This window comes from Chaetodon trifascialis, chromosome 18 (assembly GCF_039877785.1).
Source record: "Chaetodon trifascialis isolate fChaTrf1 chromosome 18, fChaTrf1.hap1, whole genome shotgun sequence".
Classification (NCBI taxonomy): Eukaryota; Metazoa; Chordata; class Actinopteri; order Chaetodontiformes; family Chaetodontidae; genus Chaetodon; species Chaetodon trifascialis.
The window spans coordinates 14,326,094-14,348,326 of NC_092073.1; the positions used below are offsets into that span (position 1 = coordinate 14,326,094).

A 22,233-nucleotide genomic window follows, 5' to 3' on the forward strand; every position below is an offset into this window, starting at 1 on the left:
CACCTTTTCTACACAACACTAGAGGGCATCAAACCACTCAAAACTGACAATCTCAACAGCGCACACACGAGGCAGCATCCACAGGACTAATTGCAGGACTTGTTGCAGGATGTTTGCTTTTTCTGTGCATCTGTCTCCCTTTACAGCATGAATAATCCACGACAGGGAATCAAGACTTGAGCCTTTGCAGACTTCTTCTTCTCCGGTACTGAGAGACAGACATCAATACGATGTGAGTTAAGAAAAAGCTGCACGTCAACTTAAGTAGCCTGCCCGATGCCAGATCCCCGACTGAAATTACCACAATAATCCTACACACGTGTACATCCAATCCTCCATCACTTCATATTCTTATACCATACTGGATGAAGAAACAAAAGGTTTATGTGCACTCACGCTGGCCAGATGAGAGCTGGCGGTGGGAGCGGCGGTCCGTTCTGGACGGTTTGATGGCAGCGTCCCCACAGTCGCAGCCCCTCTCTCTGTTGTCGTAACTGCTGCGGGGCTTCAGGCTGCGGGCCCTCTTCCTGGAGCCTTCTTTCGAGCTGCCTTTACACTTCTGTATCCTCCACTTGCCTGTGATCTCCTCCACACAGTGCCATTTCTGTCAGGAACAATGGAGAAAAAACAGAAATGAAACGGGAGAAATAATAATCCCTTCATGTAGTTTTCTCAGTCCTAACTTAATTAGTCTGTCTGGATTTTGAGAAATCAGAACAATCCAAAGTGAACAGAAGATGTGTGTTTTTAAGAAACCTCCACGTGTTATTTAAGCAATGAAGAGATTTTCTGACACAGCTAATAAACACTATAGATGTTAAGAATATGAACAACTCAATCTCAGACAATGCCTCTGTTTTGCTGTGGTTTGAGAAACTCCTTGTGACAGATCAGGCAAATCTAAGCCTGTGGGACAGAATGACTTTGAAAAGCAGCAGGAAAGATAAACCAAAACGACCACATGAGATGAACTGGGCCTGTCTGGTGTCTAGAAAATAAAGCGGAAACCCCTATCACTCTCACAGTTGCTACATCTGCGCCAAGTGCGTCAGCAGTCGACTTGTGTAAATACATATCCACGCATTTGTCTACATCCTCTGTGCCTTTCTCAACATCCATTCCCATGAGGAAATGAAAGCGGAGGCTAATTTCTGTGGGTAGCACCGCCGGTTAGGTCTCATATAAATGGAAGAGACACATCTGCAGGGCACGGCGCAGATGATCAGTGGTGAGTGTGGGAACGTGGATCCAAACAAAGAGCCATAAGGCAGATCAGGTTTCTTCTGGAAGGCTCGTATAGTGACGGAGAGCTTACGGGCCCAACGGAGCTGTTATATCAGCATCAGACAAGACGCGAGGGAGAGGGTGAGAGATGTATCGTCACTCAGGGATGAAAATGATCTGTCTTTCTTTATCCCTCTCCCTCGCCCTCCCTCCTGTGAGCGCTTTTAAAGCACAACAGTGCCGCTGCAGCAGCAGGAGAGCAGAGATGGATGAGAAACAGACAAAGAGGAGAGGTAGGAGAAAGTTATGTACCCCCAAAAAATGCAGTAACAGAGGTTCTACATCCCTGGTGAATAAATTTAGCATACTCACAACAGACCCATACAGTTATCACATGATCAATTCCGAAGGACCGCAACAGCTCAGCGACAAAAACACAAGACGGGCTATGCTCTTAGAAAAATCTTGTCTGTCTGAACCCGAGATGGTGTGGTCATATTCAAAAGGGGGGCTTTCAAAAACAAAAATTCTCTCATTCTAACCTAAATCAGGGTCAAGGCTGAGGTTTAATGTCCTCATCGAAGATACATTTAGCTGTCTCAGTAGAATGATTCAGTTTGAGGCAAGGTTTATGTGACAGGGAGGTGAGTTGATTTACGTTCTTTATTACACTTTTCCTCTGTGTATGTAACCAACAGAGGATGAGGAGCTGGAATGAGACAGATTAGATAATAAAATGTATTTGTATCTGTGTTTAAGTGCCATTCCACCCTAAGAAACACTCAACGATTCGCACATTTCAGGCTGCTCACAGGGATGTTAAATCATGCCAGATGAGCCATTTATACATCTTATCCTTCATGCTATGCAGCTACATATTATGACGTATACTGTAAATGACTACATTTCTGCACCTTTTGTACTATTACAGGCATGCGCACATACTGCACCCACAGTCTCACATGCATTCACACGACACACGCTGCTGAGCTCCATCAGAATCGCTCCATTGCTGTCTTTAACAACTGATTGTTACACACACACATTTATGCGACCATAAACTGGATCTGGACTACATTAGTCAGCTCCTCAGAAACTCTGCCCGTCATTTAACGCTACCTGAAACTTGTAACAATTTGTATTGTTCTGGTCTGTGTGCTCCAAGGCCACATACTGTAGCACTTGGCTGTTGGTCTGCCAGAGAATTAATGGGCACAGATGAAAGGGAAGTACCAATGCACCACAAAGCAGCGCAAAAGGGTCCAGTTATGAACCAACTGATGTGCTGTCAATGACTAATTCACTTGTGGCTCTGCGGAATAGTTCAAGAGGCAGCACGGAGGTCACCGCAGGAGTGGTACTCATTACTGTTAGAACAGAACTGAAGGAACTTTAATCGGTGGATATCAGGGGAAATCATTTCTGCTCAAAAAAGGTTTGCAGAGTGCACATGGGTGTGTTTGTTTTACCTGTCCTGGCTGTTCGCAGGGTGTCTGGTATTCGGCCTGCTGGCAAGTCTCTCTGACCTTCTTGTACTTTGGAAGGCTGTTGGTGTGCTGAGTGTTCACAGAGTCATCCTTCTTTCTCAGGATCTTCCTGCACAACAACACAAGTAAACAAAATTAAGAGGGAATCAGCATCAACAAAAGGACTTATTCAGGGGAGTCAATAAACTATTAAACTATTAAAGTATTACTCAACGTAAGTGCGCTGAATTAAAGTTTTATTCACTTTGAGAGTTTCCTGTTTTTTACTTTCTGCCAGGGCCAGTCCTGTGTGCTACTCATGGTCATGGCCAGTGAATGGATAAGTTATTTAGCGTCTGTGCTGTGCCAGAGGGTCTGGGCATGGAGCTCAGCACAGCCTCACACCACTGCTCAGCTCCAGGCCAAGCTGTTTGACCTTGGCTTGGCATCACGTTCTACTGCACTGCCCCCTTCTCCTCTGCTACCACCACAAGTCCTGGCTGAGTCTTTGCTCAGGCCATGCCAACCCCCCCCTTACCCCATCCCCTGCTCTATCCCTAATGCTGCCAACACGGACTGGCTGCTCACAACACACAGACAGAATGACGGCGACAACGCAGCAGAACAACCTGTCCCCTTTAAGAGTAGGCCCGTTGTTGTGTTGTCCGATCCCGTCCTGTTCCAGGGGAAGACAGCCAATGTTCACACACTGACTTGGCTATGGTCTTTAGCCTTTAGCCAAGAGTGATTAAAGAGCTAACAGTTGTTGTCGATGTCACACCCCGATGGCTGCATTACGTAGATGATTGGATTCCCAAACAACGTAGTCAGTCCCAGCTGTCAATCAGCATTTCACAGGCTCAGTGGTACAGTACTGTAAGGTCATGTGAGGATATTAAATCACAGAGCGTATCACATGACCGGTGTGAGGACTGTACAAAAAAACATTAGCTACTGTGTATGCGCTGCTACATCTGTGCCTGAGGAACAGAGTGAAAGGACTGTGGAGGCTAATCTCAGCATTTAGAGACAAGCGCACAAGCAGACAGCCTCTCTAAACAGTGTGGATTAATGGAGGGATGGATTAAAAGAGCTAAAGCCGCTATGGGTCAGAGGTCTCACTCCTTTCATTTCATACACAGCGGCCCCACAGACCGGGTTAGTTCTTCTGTCACACAAACGTATGCCAGCAGGAGACTTGTCTGCGTGTGCGGCAGCAGAGCTAACCAGCGCTTCTTTTATACTCTTGGAGACGTGTCTGCAGATGTTGACACGCTGCTGGCAAATGAGCAAATTAGTGGAAAGGAGATAGGAAGGCCAAGCCAGCTATTTGGAAAAAAATAGGGATTGTGAGGAAATGACAGTGGGGGAAAACAGCAGCTGTACGGGAGAACATGACATACTGTAATATACAGTATCATTACACATGCTGCCAGCACAATCTGGCCTCAACCAGTGTAACTGCTCTCTCCCTCTTCATTTTCCTACCACTGCCCAATGTCTTTCCTTTCTTATTTACTTCATATTAACCTTTTTTCTTTTGCTCGGCTGCCTGTGTCATGTGAAGACAAGCTTGATGGGATTATTTCTCTCCAAGATGTCAGGTTTCTGTCAGTGTACCCCTGGCATTACCACAGCTTAACATGTTAGGTGAACAAAAGCCGGCTGTCAGATTGGAGGTATCGTTTTCTGCAACATGTATCTGGCAGCAGAGGAGAGGTTAAATAAAGACCTCACAGCGTTTGCGAGAGAGCATGTGCTGTATGCGATACATATCACAAAGGAAAAGTCTAGGGGAAGCAGTCGAGCCTTGGCTGTAGCGCGGCTGCAGCATTCCACGGTGAGGGAGCTGGTGACATGTCCTCTGAGTGGACTGAGCATGAGCCCGCTAGCCATTCCTAAGGTAACATCATCCTGAGCCTGGCTAGCCTTTGTTTATTTTGCGCGTGTCTGGCTCTACCATCTCTACTGAAATGTATCTTCCGTCTGTCTCCGCTAGTGCAGGAACAGCAGGCTGATTCAGGTCTAGCGCCCCGATCATGTGCTCAATATATGCAAGGCTCCTTCATAAGACAAAGACTCTGCCTGTTTTTCTTGTAACTGATCAAATGGCCTGGTTACACATGTGTCAGCGCCTTTTGCGTGAACTGTCATAATTTGCCAGCCGCTTATAGCTTTACCAAACAACTTTGAATATTTCAACCTCTTCCACCGCCACTGCCTTCCAAGCCGACTGTGGTCAGGAAATGTCTGTCAGATAACAAATAACTGAGGAAGGCGGCTGTGTTGCTGGATGAGGGAGCGTGCTTTGAGACTTGCACATTTCGGGTTCACTGAAATGTTTTGTCAGGTTTGTGTGACACACAATGTTCTGCAACGACACGGATGTGCCTGTGGTGTGGAAAGGGAATAAAGAACCCCAGTTTACCCTCGCTCCACCAGGAATGTGTCCCTCCAGACTTTGGGTTTCCGGTTGGGTTTGAATCTGGAAAAAACAGAACGCACAAGGTTTGTAGAATTCATAGGGCCTATGCACTCACCCTCAGCGACAGTATGTCAGGTATGCAGCTAGCCAACATTATGTTGATCATAGCAAGCTTGAAACCTCGTGGGTACAAGGGAATGGTGTAAATGCTCTTTGGGCATTAAATAGGTTATCCCAGTTCAGCCTGTTGCTCTGGAAATGTTTCCCAGTGTTACTGATTTTCTTCTGTAATAATGGAGATATAATACCAATAACTGTTTGAGCTGTTTTAAATGGCGAGCAAGGGACAATGATTTTGCATTTATATTGGACATTGTTTGTGTGGTGGGTTTTGCCGGGGAAACAAATGATTCAACTTGCAAACAAATTCAACAGGAAACTTCATAAGAAGAACCTCAGCGAATCTCAGCCAAAGTCCCACAGCCAAGGAAAATCCACCAAATTGCCCTGAACCCACTTTGTGTTCAGCTGGAGCAAAAGCAATTATTTTGGCCCTGGAAATTTGCATTTGCCCAATAAGGGCAAACGAATAGGACTGTTGCACATATCATGCACACTGTGCAATTACTGTACATAATATCCATTACCAGCATGGCTTGATGTATCCATACAGACCTGTTGCCAGTCCTCTCCTGTTCCAGCAACTTAAGGATGGACTTTCCATCCATGTCTGGAGGAGTGTCAAGCCCAGCGATGTGGAGGATCGTGGGAGCAAGGTCAATGTTCAGCACCAGATGAGGGTTTCTGAAGAAGCACATAAAGTTCACTTAATCTTCTGAAACACATACGGTGATATAAAATAACCACACAAAGGAAGTTAAAACTTCAGACACCTTCTACAATGTGGAGGCAACATAATCTGTACGATAAGAAACACTGATAATGATTCTGGTTGCTGCGTGGACTTACACTGCCCCTGGCTCTACGTTAGGTCCTCTCAGGAAGAACGGCACACGGATGTCAAAGTCATAAGGCATTGACTTGCCCTTCACCAATCCAAACTGACCAATGTGGTAGCCATGGTCTGCTGTGTAGATGATGTAAGTGTTATCCAGCTCTCCAGTTTCTTCAAGCATGTCATAAACCTGAGAAATAAAATGGGCGATGATGGGAAGATAGACAGTGGACTATGCAGATGCTAAAAATCCTAATAAAGTTTATTCATAGTTACACTTACCTTCTGCACCGAGTCGTCCACAGACATGAGTGTCTGCAGCCTCTTCCGATGGAGGAAGTTGGTGAACTCCATGTGGATGGGTCTCATGGGGCCTGTGTACTGCATGATCCAATGTTTGTCCATATTTGGGGCATAGTTATAGCTGGGGGTGCTAGGAGGGAAAGATGAGATAGACATGAATTTGGGGGGGGGGGGGGGGTTGTTTGTATTTACAATTGATAGAACATACATGTATATTGTATGCCTGATGAAGAAAATCTTTATGGATGTTTGTCAAGATGTGAGTTATCAGAGCACGTAACAGCTATGAAGATGCCAAAAAACACCTGTCTGCTACATTTCACAAACTACTGCTCAGTAACAGGTGCCACAGTTGTCTACTGCTCTTGACATGCATCAATAGCTGCTCTGTTTGTTGAAGGAAACGTCTTAATAGTCAGCAGCCAGCACCTTAGCTGTTTTTCCACACCTCTCTCAGGCCATCTCTCCCCTCACACAGAGACGAGAGTCTCCTTGCTCCACTGCACTCTTGGCACGGACAAGTCATTTGAGGGTTGGCACATGCTTATGAAAATAAAAGGCCCCAAAGTCAAGTTTGCAACAACTTCTGGAGCAAAAACTCAATAAGTCATGGTCATTTGAAATAGGGGAATAACAAGAGTGGATAAAGAGGAAGGGGGAGGCTGTCTTGTTTGTGGAATTATAGCTGAGAAGAGCTGTTCACCTGTCTGAGGTATTAGCTGTGAAGCAAAGATATACAGCAGACTAATGTTTGAACGTGACTTTGTGTCTGCAAAATTTCTGCAGATCAAAGCAAAATAGTTTCTGAATAACATACTGCATGCACATGTAGTTAGCTTGAGATTCTAAGTCTGCTCTGTAGTGTTGGAATGTAATGTGAGAATAACCAATAACTTCCCTTCTTCTTCTACTCTCTCCATAAATAAACTATGAAGGAAGAGGCTGTGCCCCTGATTAAGCAGCCGCTGGACAAAGAATCCAGATTTGGGTACTAAATGAAGACCTGCTATGGGAGCTGCTTTGCTCTGATTGAGTGAGCTGCCTTCTGCCCTCGTCTCCTCAGGCCTGCTTTGTGAAAAGGATGAACTCTTCACCCACCTAGCCAGGCGGTCTAATAAGCACCACAAAGGGACCTGTCTCTGGGCAATGGGCCACCAAGGTATGGGGCCCTGGGCACCAGGAAACCAGGAATGCAGAGGTCAGTGGAATGAAGCCAGTCCATAGGAGAGGTCACACCTGCCACCTGTCGCATATAGGTCGTTTTTGTGGTATTAGCCCTGGATTACAGCAGCCCAGGGCACGCTGTTTACCCCGGAATGCCTCCTGACCTTACAAAACTTAACACAGACACATCCCACGTGAGGATTAGTGACATTCCCTAAAGCAACTTGTTGAGCGACGACCAGAATAACTTCTATTCACTCCCAGCTATAGACAGACACGCCATTGAGAAACCGCAGCACATCTATAGTATTTAAAATAAGTCGGGAGCTTGTCTTACTTCTAAGAGACAGGGTAAAAACACCTTCAGAGAGGAATGTTAATGACATTAACATCAAACCCTCCCCTGCTATTGTTGCTGTCAAAAGTACAGACGCTCATTTGATTTATGAGGCGGCTCCTCCCCTACCGCCACGCAGACTCTTTCCAGCTCCGTGCATCACCAAGTAGAGGTACAGTATGTAAGACAGAAAGTGGTAGACCAGACATATCTTTCCATTAGTGGATGACCTTAACAGGGACATACTGGCTTATGCAGAGAATTGCCAGAGCTTCTTAAAAGAAAGACAACCTTTATTGTCACAATTCACACACCATGCAGACGTACAGTTTGAGTTAAACCAACTCAAATTCAAAATGGAACAGTGTCAAAATCATATTTATGAAGGAATTTGTTACACAACATCTGTCAGTGAAAATATCGGTTATGGGAGCGTGTGTGTGTGTGTGTGTGTGTGTGTGTGCGCATCAACAAACACCCCCTCATACCAACCACTCCGCATATTCCACACATGCTGCACCTACACACAATCACTGGGGCAACCCCTTCAGTCACCCACGGGCCCCAGTCCCACCCCCTTCACCCGGAGGCTCGAGCTAAAAATAAATTAATAATGTCACAAAGGGTGTTCCGAGGCGCACAATGCATTCCTCTCGTCCCGAGAGCCCCGGGGAGAAACTACTGATTGATATGGACAGGATCAGGAAGTCCTTTATGTGAATTTCACAGGCAAGAGATGAGAAAAACGAGACAAGACAGTGGGAGACACAGAGGGAGAGATAAACTGAGACACAGACACGAGCAGAGATATGCCGATAGAGAGCGGGAGAGCAAACAGACCGAGGGGAATGTTAAGTGGATAGAAAGTGAGAGGAAGGAAGTGGGAAACACTAACAGTGCTGGGAAACCCAAAGAAAGAGGAATAGTGAGCAGAAATGGCAGCTTTCAAGCCAACAGCTGCATCTCTAAAACGCCATCCCTCCCCCCAACCCAGTGGAGCGCTGCATCCCGGGAGCCGGTTTGAGGGCCCACCAAGAGATGGCAAGTCATGTTGCCATGGAACGACCAAGACTATTGCAGCGCTGCCTCAACTGATGAAGAGTTGTGGGAGGCCAATGTGGGCTTGGCATGAGCTCATAAAAAGCATAAAAAAGCCATCTCTGATCCTTCTTAATGGCATGTGCCCCAGCTATTCTTGGATGATAAATCATTTTGATTTTACGCTTGCCGAGTCGTCGGCCCTCGAAGCTTCTAAGCAACCTGTCATCACTTTGGATTGAGGGGCGTGAGCACTGTAATAATGTTAGGTACACCAAATCATAAAAACTCAAATTGGATGTTAACAAAAACTCGGCATATAAGGTGGCAGATGGAAGCTGCCTGAATGTCTGTGTATATTACCACAAAACATAAATTCACAAACATCCATTTTTCATTATTTAACCTACCCTTTGTCTGAACCCTGATGCTTGCATGTGTTTGAGCGCATGTGATAATGTGAGTCTGAGTGTAACTTACATGTGCTGCGAAGCATTTGGGAAGTGCTCAGCGTACTGCGGAGCCGAGTCCTCCGGGCCATGAGGAGCAGCGTGACTGATGACCATCATGACAGGACGGTGAGGGTACATCCGCTTGGACATGCGGAAAAAGTTGACGCTGTCATTGGTGATCAGATCTGTGAAATAATCCTGGAAAAAAGGAGCAAATACCATGAATGAATAGGAATTATTAGGTGCTGCAGGGCTAAAATCCCATCCTGACGAGGCTGAAAGAGGAGGTGGAATTGGGGAAAGATGCAAAACAACACGAGCTTTGATAAAACTCAGTCCAATCAGCATGACATGTTGCTTTCCTTCGTCCAGTCATTTTCAAATAAATGGCGAGGGGCCAGTGGGGATATGAACTGGGGGCATTGAGTACACTACACTACCAATCTGTCGAGTCAACAGCTGGCCGCTGGCCTGCGTGTGTGTGTCTAAATGTGAGTGTGTGCTTGAATCTGTGTGTATGTGTATACAGTATATGGGCTGTTGCCTCATCAGTGAATCTCTGCACTATTGAATGTGACAACACTTGATGGTGAGAGGAGCCTGGCGCTCTCAAATGGTATGTTGTTATGACAGCTCCAACCCCTCTACTCCTCTCCAGGCTATCCATTCCCTTTCTCCTATTTAGCTTCATTTTATTCTAACCCTTTTCTCTTAACATGTGTTTTCTTTCCTTCTCACGAATTCACTGTGGGAGATAATGGAACACACAAATCAGGCACAATAACCTCCAAAGATACAAGCCTCAGGCATTACAAGAGAAATTAGCTGGAGTGATGACTTGTGTGCAGGAGATGGGAAAGACAGTTCCCTAAGACCCTGAGTGCTCTATTCTTCAAGTTTCAGAGAGGACAACTGAAGGAATAAAAAATGGAACTTCCTACAAAGAGCTTAGACTCAGGAAATGTGAAAGTGTCACATCAAACAACCCACAGGCGTGACGATTTATCAAAACCTTTATTCCATTTTTTTAAAGTACGGTAGGTCACACCCCGAACTAAAATCACAATAGCATTTGCCAAGTTTCCAACTGTAGATTAACCATCCTACCTGCAGCTTTGGCGTGCCGCTGTCTGGCGTACAGCATGCGGAAGGGAGTGCCAGGTTCAGAATGAAAGGGTAAAGGGTGATTTCCCTGAAATGTCAGAAGTGGGTTTGGCTGATTCATCCTGTCTCTATTAATAGTCTTTATAGCCAGGCCAGCCTTAATGGCCTGGCGGCTGCACATGCCCGTTGAGGCTGGTGATTGCGTGCACATGGCAAAGCATTGCCATACTTGTTTCCTCTGTGTTACCAGCTCTCCAAATTCTGAGCCACTGTTGCTAAGGCCTCTGGCAGGTCAAAAGGAAGTGACAGTGTCATGGGGAATGCCTGGCCAACAGCTATAAAATGGTCAGGGAAGTGAAGAGTATCACTTTTCCCAGAACCATTTGGAGATGATCAGCACTGAGTGGCAGTCACGTAATACAAACTCATTCACACATGGTTTAATTCCCTTCTGACACTCATCGATTTAAATTGAAATCCTGACATCTTAAGTTTCACCGACATGATTTGATTCTCAATGCAGCAGGGTGTTGTGGCTTTGATTTTACAAGATTTGTACACGGAGAGTTTTAAGAGTTTGAATTTCAAGCTGCTTGATGTCTGATCAGTGGAAATTTCTGTTAGCAGTGATGACACCAACATATCCCGTCTGGCTTGCAACACAGGCTGCTTTGTATCTCCTGACAGCTGAGTTCTATCATGGAATTTGAAGGAAAAAAGTGTATGAATCATATTCTCGTACTAAATCTTACATAAAAGGTCTTTGAGAAAAGGCCTTAACCTCAGTGAACTTTTGCTCTCACAGTTGGAAAATCAAATGGGATCAAATTGAATGAAATCACTGGTGCCTCGTTTAATCACGATGATTTGGTGTGCTAGCTGCGCTCTGTGTGGAATACCATGACCTCCTCACCCAGTGTGAATCTAAAAAGAGGGAGTTGTGTTTGTCCCAGTGGTAGCAGGTTAATGATTTTTGGCAGCAAATAGCAAATAGTGTGTCCATTTGGTTTAAAACCACAATCTGCTGACCAAGCCCATGTCATGTAAACACCTTGGCCTCAGCTTGTGGGTAACTTTACACCTCAGTCCAAGTTGGCAGAGGAACAGCAGTCCAAACATCTGTTTGCCCATCTTTTGGGCAGGCCATCTCCAAACTTGACATGCATCCAAACTAAAAACCCTCCTCATGGATTCCTCATGTACCCAGGACTGTGCTACCTGGGAAGGTATTTGCATGGAGCTGCGAAAACAAGCTGACAGCTCTTATAAAAACATTCCGGGAAGATTGATGACCGATGCCATCCAGAGTTACAAAAAGACTGTAACCACAGCGTTCATCTCCAGAGTCTAACAGCAGTCAAATGAAATTTCCCTTCCTCTTTTATTGTGGTATTAGAGCACGAAAATCATTCTGCACAACTTCACAGTGAGACAAAAAGAAGTAGAAAGAGGCAGACAGACTGAAAGAGACAAAAACAAGTGCAGGGTGGTATTTATCACAGGCAACGGTGGCTTCTCATAAATATGCTGCAATTTTACAGTGTCTAAATGTTGAGGTAAGGTGCGTCATAATAAAAGGATGCTGCAGAAAAGGAGACGCCACCTCTAGTCAGCTCATTCCCTTTAATTCTCGAATGAAAATTCCTGTCAGCCTGGATCACAACACCATGATAAATGAAGTGCTACACTGCCTGTATTTATAAGTGGAGTGGAACCTGCAATTTGTCGGGCAAAGCCTTTATATTAGGTCATAAAGGGAAAACAAATGAGTGATTGAGTTAATGGTGCCTTTTTAGAAATTATGGGAACACATACCTTGGCGTAATCGGCACCATGTTTCTCCTTGTAACCATTCCGACAGACAGTGTAATTATAGAAGCGGGAATTTTTTATCAATCCAACCCATTCGCGCCACCCAGGTGGGATGTAGCTGCCATTGTACTCATTGAGGTACTTGCCGAAGAAGGCTGCAGAAGAGAAGGAGGGAGAAAGGAGGGTTGTTTGAATACGCAGTCACAGGCCATAAATGCATGTTTTCTTTGTTTGCGTAAGCCTGTGAAAATCTCAGTTCTGTGCGTCTGTGTGACTTTATCTGTGTGTGCACGAGTATGAGACGCCTAACTCTTCTGCTCGCCTCTTTTTCCCTGGCTTCGCTGCACAGCATTCTCGGATAGGCTGGGCAGGGAGCCAGTCTGTCCCAGAGAAGGCTAATTGCAGACTAACGCATCAGCTCGAAAACCGCAGGCCGTGCTGCAGCCCACAGGACCCCACTGAGCTGCCCAGTCCAACGCCTGCCCATCACTTACACAGACACTGTCTGATGAGACATGACAGCGACCTGGCACACTCACAGTGTTTGCATTTCTCACAGCAGACAGCCGGGCAGGGCAGAGGAGTCTAGCTTACTATAAAAATTTGCATTGAGTGAAAATAGAAAGGTCAGAAGGCAAAAAGTGATTTGGTACCCAGTCACTTTCACACAAGGGCCTGCTGTGTGGTGGACACACAGCAGGCCCTTAATGCTGATCATCTTATATGAAAGTCTCTACATGTGTGAGTGTGTGTCATGGTTCACCAACCTGTCCTGTAGCCGGTGTTGTTGAGATAGACGGCGAATGAGCGTGGTTCGTGCTGAGCTTGCCAGGAAGGTGAGGAGCAGTTCTCATTGTTGGTGTAGGTGTTATGGTTGTGGACGTACTTGCCCGTCAACATGGAGGACCGCGACGGGCAGCACATGGGCGTGGTGACAAAGGCATTGGTGAAAGTTGTGCCTCCATCCTCCATGATCTTACGGGTTTTATTCATTACCTGCAGAGAACCTAGAGGACAAGGTGTGGAGGTCAGAGCTAGAGTTTCGCTGTTACATGCATCACGTAGATTGTGAGAGTACACCCCATGGCAATTGTTTTTGTTTAATTCTCAATAAATGTTCATGTGGATAAACACAGTTGAGTCTAATCACCAGTCATTTGACCTTTTCCCACTCTGAGTGGCAAATAATTATAATTCAGCTGTTAATAGGCCAGATGGCCATTCGGCACGGGCTTATGGTTGCTATTTAATATTTAATGTGTGGAGACCACATAAATCCTGATGCAAATACCCACAAAGACAAAGAAATTGGTTAAAAACAGCATAGACAGAAAAATAGCAAAAATCACAGATGCGAATGGAAGACATGCTGTGAAAGAGTATTTGTAAGGAAATAAATAGCAAATAAATGAAAAGTAAATGGGGCCTGTATAATTCTGCGAGGACCACGAAGTGTGCTAACCTTACCCAACTCAACGTCCTGGTCGTCAGTCATGATGAGGATAATGTTGGGCCGGATGTTTCTGCGGTCTCTCTGGATGCGACCCCTGAGGCCCTGAGCTCTGGTGGTGATAAAGGCACAGCTGCCTGGAGCCCAGTCCAGAGACAGCAGGGCCAACCAAGCCAGCCACTGCATCAGCATGGTGCCTGAGACGACCAGAGATGGGATGGGTAGATGGAAGGATTAATGGAGAGATGAAGGGAGGGAGAGGAGGTCCAGCCAGGCCACTCACTCACACCCGTGCTGCTCTTGCAGCTGTGGTCGACTGTGAAGAGACAGAAGGAGAAAATGTATGGAGCCATTACAAGAAGGAACATGGGGAAAAGAAAAATAAAGTGGGCAATTTTAAAGCTGTAGAAAAGAAAATTGCATCATATTTCCTGAGAGGGAGAAGGAGAGTGGGTCTCTCAAGGAATATTTAAGCATATTCAATTCAATACATTATGTGAATCTGCCTGATCACAAATCAACAATAGAAGTCAAAAATTTATCCAGAAACACAGAGGCCACATCAGTTTCTTCCAGGCCTTGATTGTCCATCATAGGAGAGTTAGCCAACAGTTCCAACACATGTTGCATCCTGACTGAGACCCCATCAATACTGAAATGCCTCAAAATCAACTCTCCTGTCCAAAACTGAAAACAACAAAATCAAAGTAACCCATGTCAACACTTTGAATGACAAAAGAGCAGCGAAGATCTAGAAACACAGATCTCACCTCAAAGAATCCTACAGGTCTCATGTTGTCTGGTCTCGTCTCATGTTCTCCTTCTACTTTTTCTTGTGTTTTTTTCTCTCTCTCTCTCCTTCTGTGTCAGATAACACACACACTCACACATGGAAACTCTCTATCACTACTGGAGAGCTGTTGTTCAGCTAACTGTGCAGAGACTGCGCCATTGGCTGTCTACACTCAAAACACCCACAGCCACTCTCCCTCGTCAGCCAATCACGGCCTACTTTCCACCTGTCACTCAAAAGTCACCCCCTGGTGAGTCAAGCGTGACAGAGGGCTGGTGGGGAGGATGGGACCACACTAGGGTGGAGGGGGTTAGGGGGCACGGGGGTGGAGAGAGGGTTCCGCTACATTAACCTCAGTGCCACTGTCGCCAATCACAGATTACCCCTGAGTCATCATAGCAGTTTGCAGCCTCTAGCTCACTTACAATGTCATGGTTGGACATGAAAAGTTTGAATATCCTCCTCAGTGTAAAATGAAGATAGATATAACCGCATCACCAAAAGATGTTTAAATAAAGTTTGTCTATAAATCCCCCGCATCATTATGGATAAAAATATAAAGATGGTTTAAATTAGCAGGCATCTTTCAGAAAAAAAGGTATGTGTGAAAGAACAGCTTGTGGCTGTGAGGTGAACTATGACGGTGCTGCGGTGAGCACTTCATCACTGCTGGTCAAAAAGTGCCTTATGGAAGAGATCCCACTGAGTGGCACCATACCGCTCACTATTCTGAGTTAATGACTTGAGAACAAATGGCAGGTTTTGGACACCTGAGCCTTGTCAGACCCCACTGGCTGGCTCCGCCCTTACCCTCATTTCCACAAAGGGCCCGTCTCCATTGGCAAACAGTATAAACTGTGACCAAAAATAAGTCATCACTCATGGTGTTTGACTCATAATGGGAGGCAGTCTGGATAAGTGCATCACAATTTTTTTAAAGGGTGAAATGTTAATTATTTTTGTCATGGATGCACTATGCTGACACGTGGCTTCAGTCTTTTCATGAATATTGCATATGGGTTTTGTTCAAATCAGCAAAGATGGCGGGATGATGGTAGAAGATGAAATAATGGAAAGATGGATGAGGGCTCGCATAATATACACTAAGATTGCCAGAGATCAGCCCATACATACATACTATATCATACATCCACAAACACGTGCTCTTAATGGTGTGCTGAACAGAAAATAACACCACTAAAAATGATCTACTCCTACCACTGCATCAGAGGGGTGAATAGGTGAGTCTTGCCCTTTCCTTGCACTGCACTGGGTATCTGTTTTTTCCCCTCAAGTTAGATGTCGTGTGCGATAAGCAGAGCTTCAGACAGAGCTTTAAGAGGTCTGTCCTGCATTTTAGATGAGCAGTATCAGGGCCAGCCAGCCCAGCCATCGTGACAGGCCCTGTGCAAACATTGGCGCCGTTTGGACAAACACCCCTCCAGCGTAGGGTGGCAGAGTGCACAGAACCTCACAGTGAATTACACACACAATACAAACTACTGTACAAACACATGGCGACACGCAGAAACTCATAAGACACTCACACACAAGGCATCCTCCCACAAAAACCAATTCTCGCGCTGCAAGGGTCCAAGTCCTCCTACATAAATGGGAAAGCTTCCCAGAAACAATAGACGTAAGCCCAAGTCTGACAAAATTCAAGTCTCTATTTCTGTCAAGCTGTGGAAGACTTAAAATTAACTGTAAGTCAGTCAGCCAACTAGTGTAATGTTAGCACCCAGTGAGAATTCAATTTTACATGCCAATGGTTCCCAGCAATAGCCTCTTCATGCGAGTCAGAGAAGTGAGAAAACAGACAAGAAGGTTCATTGTGGAATCTGATACAGACCTTGTGGTGCTGATGTGGTTCGTTATAGTGGTATCAATAGCTACACTGTCTGAAACGACTCAGAGGGCAGGGCTAATAAAGTGCCATGCATAACGACCAACGGGATGCAGCCCATAGTTAGGCAGGCAAAACGATACAGCTGCTGTCCTTTGGGCTACCTCTCATCCTAACTCGATTTCACCTGATCCACTTTCCTCACTAGGTCATCTGAAGCGCACTTATAACCCAATGGATTCCTAGCAGCTCTGCGCCAAACGTAGAACTGGATCATCCGACAGCTGTCCATCTCAAAGTCACCCCTCATCAAAGGAAACGCCACAATTATGTATTTATATAGCATCCTCAGTAACATGACTTGGTTGTATTAATATGACAGACCCTATGGAGCTTTAAGCTGTTTGAGGAAATGGCCAGCTGAGTGGCAAGACCAGTGCTGAGAGATTAACGCTGCTGTTTGCAAAGCAGCGGTGGACTGATGGCAGTTGGCTGGCTGTGTTAAAACTAATGGAACATGTAGTATTTCCTGTTCACATGAATGAAAACTAGAATATTGCTTTACTCACTATTAAAATTACAATTAATTTCTTCCTAAAAAAAAAACAGATTTAGTCTGAGTGTACAGTCCAGTGGCTGCAGAGAGGGTGACGAGTGTACAATTTATGTGTTCTGTGATCTGTTGTGTATGTGTTTGTGTGTGCAAACACATACACAAAAATGCAAGACATGGCTATTCAGGCATGAGATTGTATCTGCTCTAGAGGAGATAAAACCATGAGATGAAATCAAAGCATGGTTTGACTATGCACTGAGTTTTACTGAAACCTTTTGTCAAGGGAGGCACATCAACTACATTGAGCAATTGCTCCAGATTTGAAAGTTGGAGAGTCCTAAAATTGTCCAGATTGGACAGTTTAAATGTTGCTCTGCTAGTTATCACAATTAACCGCATAAGATTAACTGAATTGGATCAGTGCGTTCACACTTAGTCACCTCTGAGTGTTTTGTTTTGTACACATGCTTTACAAAGTGTCATCCAGAGTTTTTGCCCTCAGGCACACTTGCACACACGCAGCAGGGAAGGTACCCAGCGCACTCAGCTCTAAACACTGCTGCATGTATTCAAACTGAAGAGGCAGTTCATATGCTGTAAATATAAGACACAACAAGAGCAAATATGCTCAAATCTGAAAGCTATTATATCGCTGGCTCCTGAGCCTCTCTTCTGCTATTGCCACTGCTTCTTATTTGCCTCCAAAGTGCATGTTGCCAATTTCATGACCCCCTTGAGAACCCTCCATGAGAATAATGTTTCATGTCATTTTCGCAAAACCCTTCACTTTGAATGACTCATTTATTTATGTCGTCCTGTGTGATATAAGTAGAACAAGCTTCTCCTATACATCTGTGGAACAGACAAGAGGTCTTTATTCCTGGACAGAGTCAGAGGACTAGGGAGCACATTGTTTCTACGCCCTCATTGTTTTGGAGGATTAGCACTAATGACCCTTTAAATGAGCCTTTACTGTACTCATCATGTTTAAGCTGGGGGAAGAATATTGGGGAGGGATCGGAGGAACGTAAAATGCCCACAGGATCAAAGGACTGGAACAAAAAGGCCACTATGGAGGTTTCAGACACACAGCTGGCCGATACATAAAAGATGTGCAATTTTCAGATTAATGGCCATCAACACGAGAGACTTTTAGCACACCTCAACACCCCTACTAATCTTTACTTTCATGATTGTTACGTTTTTTTCTGACTTTACTTGCAGAAAACAGCTCTTTCACTTACTCTCCTTTAGCACATGCGGCATTGCTCAGTGATTTGGTATGGCTGCACAGACAGCTGTGCTTTGTGCACAGAGTAAAGCTGAACATAATAGAGTTGCTGCTTGTGTAACCATTCAGGGCAGTACTCTTTGGCTGGTTGGCAGTTGTGCCCTCCAGTTAGGGCCTCTAACCACACACCCCACTGCACCCCGACCCTCCTCTGACCCGAGTGGTAATATGGCTTTGATGGTGGCTTGTTTAACCTAACCTCAGCAACCTGAGGCTACCCACACACAGGGGTTAAGAGGGGAGAATCTGAGGGAAGAAAAATTGAATGAAGGGGGCTCAGTAGAGAGGTATGAAGCTAACAAAAGTCTTGTAAAAGCCTGGTTGTGATTGGCCTGCATATTCATTTCAGTGATGGCAAACAGGCTACATCTGGCTTAAGCTCTGTTCAGTCAGCAGTGGCAGTCTATACATTTATCAGCTGTCAGTGGAAAAACAGCAGACATTCATAGAAGACACATAAACAAATCTGTCTGTGAAAAACACACTGACTGACAGCCATGAATCCATGTGTCCCTTCGAGCAGCACGTCTGTCCTGCGATGCATGCTTGCTCACCGACTTTGAATCTTGTTCAAGTTGATGTAGAGAGTTTGGAGGTGAGGGGGTTCACCTTCCCAAAACAAGATGCAGGTCAAACCCAAACCAGATGCCCAAGCCCTCTTAAAGTAAATCAGTCATTCATAAAGAGCCTTACTATTAAGGACAATGGCCATTTCAAAGCACCTCAAATCCCCTTGTATGTCCATTCTCTCTCTCGCTCCCTCTCTATTTGCCCAGTCCATCTCTAAGGCAGCCAAGTCACAGAGGAACAATGGAAAGAGAGGGGAATTAAAGTCTGATGGCGTAGTCTGAATTCTGTAGGCTGCTCTGTGACTCCAGGCTCAGTGATTAGACACCAAAGGCCTTTCTGCATACAATCACAATTTGTGCAGGAGCTCAACTCAAACGTCTCCCATGAGAGAAAATAAAAGGAGAGTAGAGACAGTACATGTTTAGTTGCAAACTGATCTGAGAGACAAAGACAGAGAACAACAATGTTAGGTTTCTTGATTTGTGCTTCAGATCAGTGACATTTTTCAGCACAGGATGTTTGCTTTCAGAGGGGAAAAAATGATTATTGCAAGGCCTTAGATTAAGGTTTGTCCAAATATTTCTGTAATCCGAGGGAATTCGGCTGGTCTGCTGCCATGAGGACTGACGAGGGCTTTTTACACTGAGGAGGGCCTGTGTCAGGGTCCGCTGTGCCCGGCAGGCCAAGGGCAGGACATTGTACCCACCAAGACCCACCCGTCAGCCACACTGAGCTGACTGAAGGAGAGCTCTGTCCCAGTGCACTCAGTTGGCTGTGGGTATTCACTCGGAAAATGCCCAGACCTTGGTGTTTTCAGACTCTTAACTCCTCTGATTTGTTTGACCAAAATGCCCAAATAAGTGTAGGATCTATGACAAAATTCCAACGAGAAAACCAAGTGTAAGGCAGTAAGGAGAGCTCACTGGCTCTTTGTTCCAGCATGTTTATGGATACACAACTCTAAGATGTTGACAGGCACATTTGGAATCTTTGTTTCATCCATGTCACAACTATAAAACTTCAGATGTTATAGCAAGAAATGATTCCCATGCACTGGTATGCGGTATGTTTGGAGTACAACGCAGGCCACTTTAATGAAGAAGAATGGCCTCAATTCAGTGAAATGTGAACCTGGAGTGAGTGCATTCACGGCTATTAGTTAAACCCCCTCATGTTTCTCTCAGACCTGGTAAGAGACCCTTTGTAGTGCCAAGGCTGCCAGGCCACCCCATCAATATTATGGATGCATCTTAATGTATAATTAAATGAATCCGGGTCCAAAAGACTTCAAAGTGGGAATGGCTTGCGGGCCACCAGGTGGTCTGTTGGAAATCATGAGGAGGTTCTGAGAACCTTAAGAGGGAAATGATTAAAAAACACACAAGGTCATTTCAGAAATGGGGAAGGCTGCCTATATTTATTTGTGTATGTGTGTGTGCAAGTGTGTTTCTGTCCTGAATGTGATGTGTACTTAAGTGTTCATATCCTTAACTATGGACACCCTGTGTTGAGGTCTGTATATCTGAACAAAAGTCTCATGCTGGTAACACTGACAAATGGGGCTTAGTGTCGGTCAGTACGACTGGCATCACTCATGTACCCTCATCAACATTATGTTTAAGGCCCTGACGGAAATGTAGAAAATTCTGCAAGGCCAATTTCAACCCCTGTTTAAAATTAGCAGGCAAACAGTATTGTGACAGTATATAAATACTATACAAAATGCACACTGAAACGCGATTCCTAATGTTTTTCTGTACTTTTCCTAAGACTTATGCTGTTCTTCCAGGAGGCTTGCTTGTCAAGCGAGGTTCAATTTTACAAGTGGAAAAGCAGATTTAGCATTCAAGAGGGTGAGGAAAAGGGTGAGTGATGGAGAGGGAGGGAGGGAGGGAGGGAGGGAGGAGGGAAGGAGAGAGAGCAGGAGGGGGGAAAGAGTGAATGAAAGGGAAACCACTCCTCTGATTTATAGTGTGATATGAAAACATGGAATCACAATCAGAGGATCAGCAACCACAGTTATATGATATGAGCCTAAAGCAAGCACTTTCTTGTTAAATCTATTCTAAGCCATGAATGGAAGACATTAGCAATAGGCGACCTCAGATGAATAAAATACAGCACATTAATATTCCTCCAGCCACTCTCTTGTCAAAACCCACACTCCCATCAGAAACACTCTATCAGGCTACGAGAGCAGCAGAAAAAGTCGGAGCGAAGTGGAGTAGAATGTATTGCTCACTCACGGGTGGCTTTCTTGTCTCTTTGACTCGTCAAATATACCCCAGATAAATTATTCCTTTTACCACAAAAGAGAGCTATGGCAAATTGCTTCAATGGGTTTCCACTGAGGTAATTGTCAAGAATAAAGAGATTGATTTCTTTTCCATGAAATCAGCAGCATGGTGGCACGAAGAGAGAGAGGGAGGGAGAGGGAGAGAGAGCGAGACAGAGAGAGCAAATGCACCAAGTCTGAGGGATTTTTATCCCTGTTAAAACATGGCAGTTTACCAAGTTCAATAGCCCTGTAATGTTCACCGATTACTGACTTGAGAAGTGTGACTTGAATCCTGTTTCTTGTATATAGAGGAAGTTAAGAACTAGATCCATGTCAGTGGGAAGATGTGGTCCTTTGTCTCTAAATGCACTCGTTATAAGGAGTTCTCTTCACTCATAATACAGGCTGAGGAGAATTATGTCAGTGCCAGTACAGACAGATGTGTTTAGGAGCAAAAAAGGAAAACACATAGCTAAACAGAATGTCGTGCTGTCTTGGGCCTTCTGGGAAAAGTAAACCTTGAAACATCACATATGACATAAATCCAAAGACAGACAATCTTTGGATTTAACTGTTTGCACCTGAAATAAGCCCAAACTCGAGCCAAAAACAAGTGTAGCAGCTGTTTTATTACACAAACAGTGCTATCTACTGACCCTAGAGCCAGCTGATGCTGATGTAAGTGAACGAGCATTTAACATTTAATAGTACAAACCAAATCCATGCTGAGTGGCGATCAATAAAAACAGAAAAACAAAACAACAGCAGGTTCCTCAAGTTGACGTAGTAGCCGCTCACTCAGCAAACCCCAGTTAAGTGTAGTGCCGCTGCTGGCACATGAAACTAAACACCCCTAAAATGTGGAACATGTGTAGGCATATTCTCTGGGAACCGTAGACAAACATAGACCATGAGAACCAGCCTGCGTGACCCTGGACGCCATAAACAAACTCCATAGCTGTGACACACCAACATGATACCACTCATAAAAACGCATTCATCCGATTGCACCTGTGCCTGTTAAGCACTCCCTTCTGTCCAGGCCTGCGGGCATATGTGTGTGTGGATTTGGATATCATATACTCTTGTGTGTGTTAGTCACTAGGCGGTAGTCATTCACTGAAACAGTCAGAGTAAGAATCAGTCAGACTTGAACACAGACAGACACG

The 22,233-nt window shown here is 45.0% G+C and overlaps 1 protein-coding gene across 4 annotated transcripts in view; it reads right to left on the reverse strand.

Annotated features, from left to right (window-relative positions):
* sulf1 (sulfatase 1) overlaps window positions 1-22,233 on the reverse strand; it is a 35,591-nt gene that overhangs the window by 8,164 nt on the left and 5,194 nt on the right. For all 4 annotated transcript variants that reach the window (XM_070985659.1, XM_070985657.1, XM_070985656.1 and 1 more), the window contains exons 2-11: window positions 13,748-14,046; window positions 13,048-13,287; window positions 12,284-12,435; window positions 9,393-9,562; window positions 6,353-6,503; window positions 6,085-6,260; window positions 5,791-5,919; window positions 5,119-5,175; window positions 2,694-2,820; window positions 397-604 (exon numbers count right to left, since the gene is read on the reverse strand). In XM_070985659.1, coding sequence (XP_070841760.1) covers window positions 397-604; window positions 2,694-2,820; window positions 5,119-5,175; window positions 5,791-5,919; window positions 6,085-6,260; window positions 6,353-6,503; window positions 9,393-9,562; window positions 12,284-12,435; window positions 13,048-13,287; window positions 13,748-13,922 — 1,585 coding nt within the window. In that variant the 5' untranslated portion in view covers window positions 13,923-14,046. The remainder of the gene's footprint in view (window positions 1-396; window positions 605-2,693; window positions 2,821-5,118; window positions 5,176-5,790; window positions 5,920-6,084; window positions 6,261-6,352; window positions 6,504-9,392; window positions 9,563-12,283; window positions 12,436-13,047; window positions 13,288-13,747; window positions 14,047-22,233) is intronic.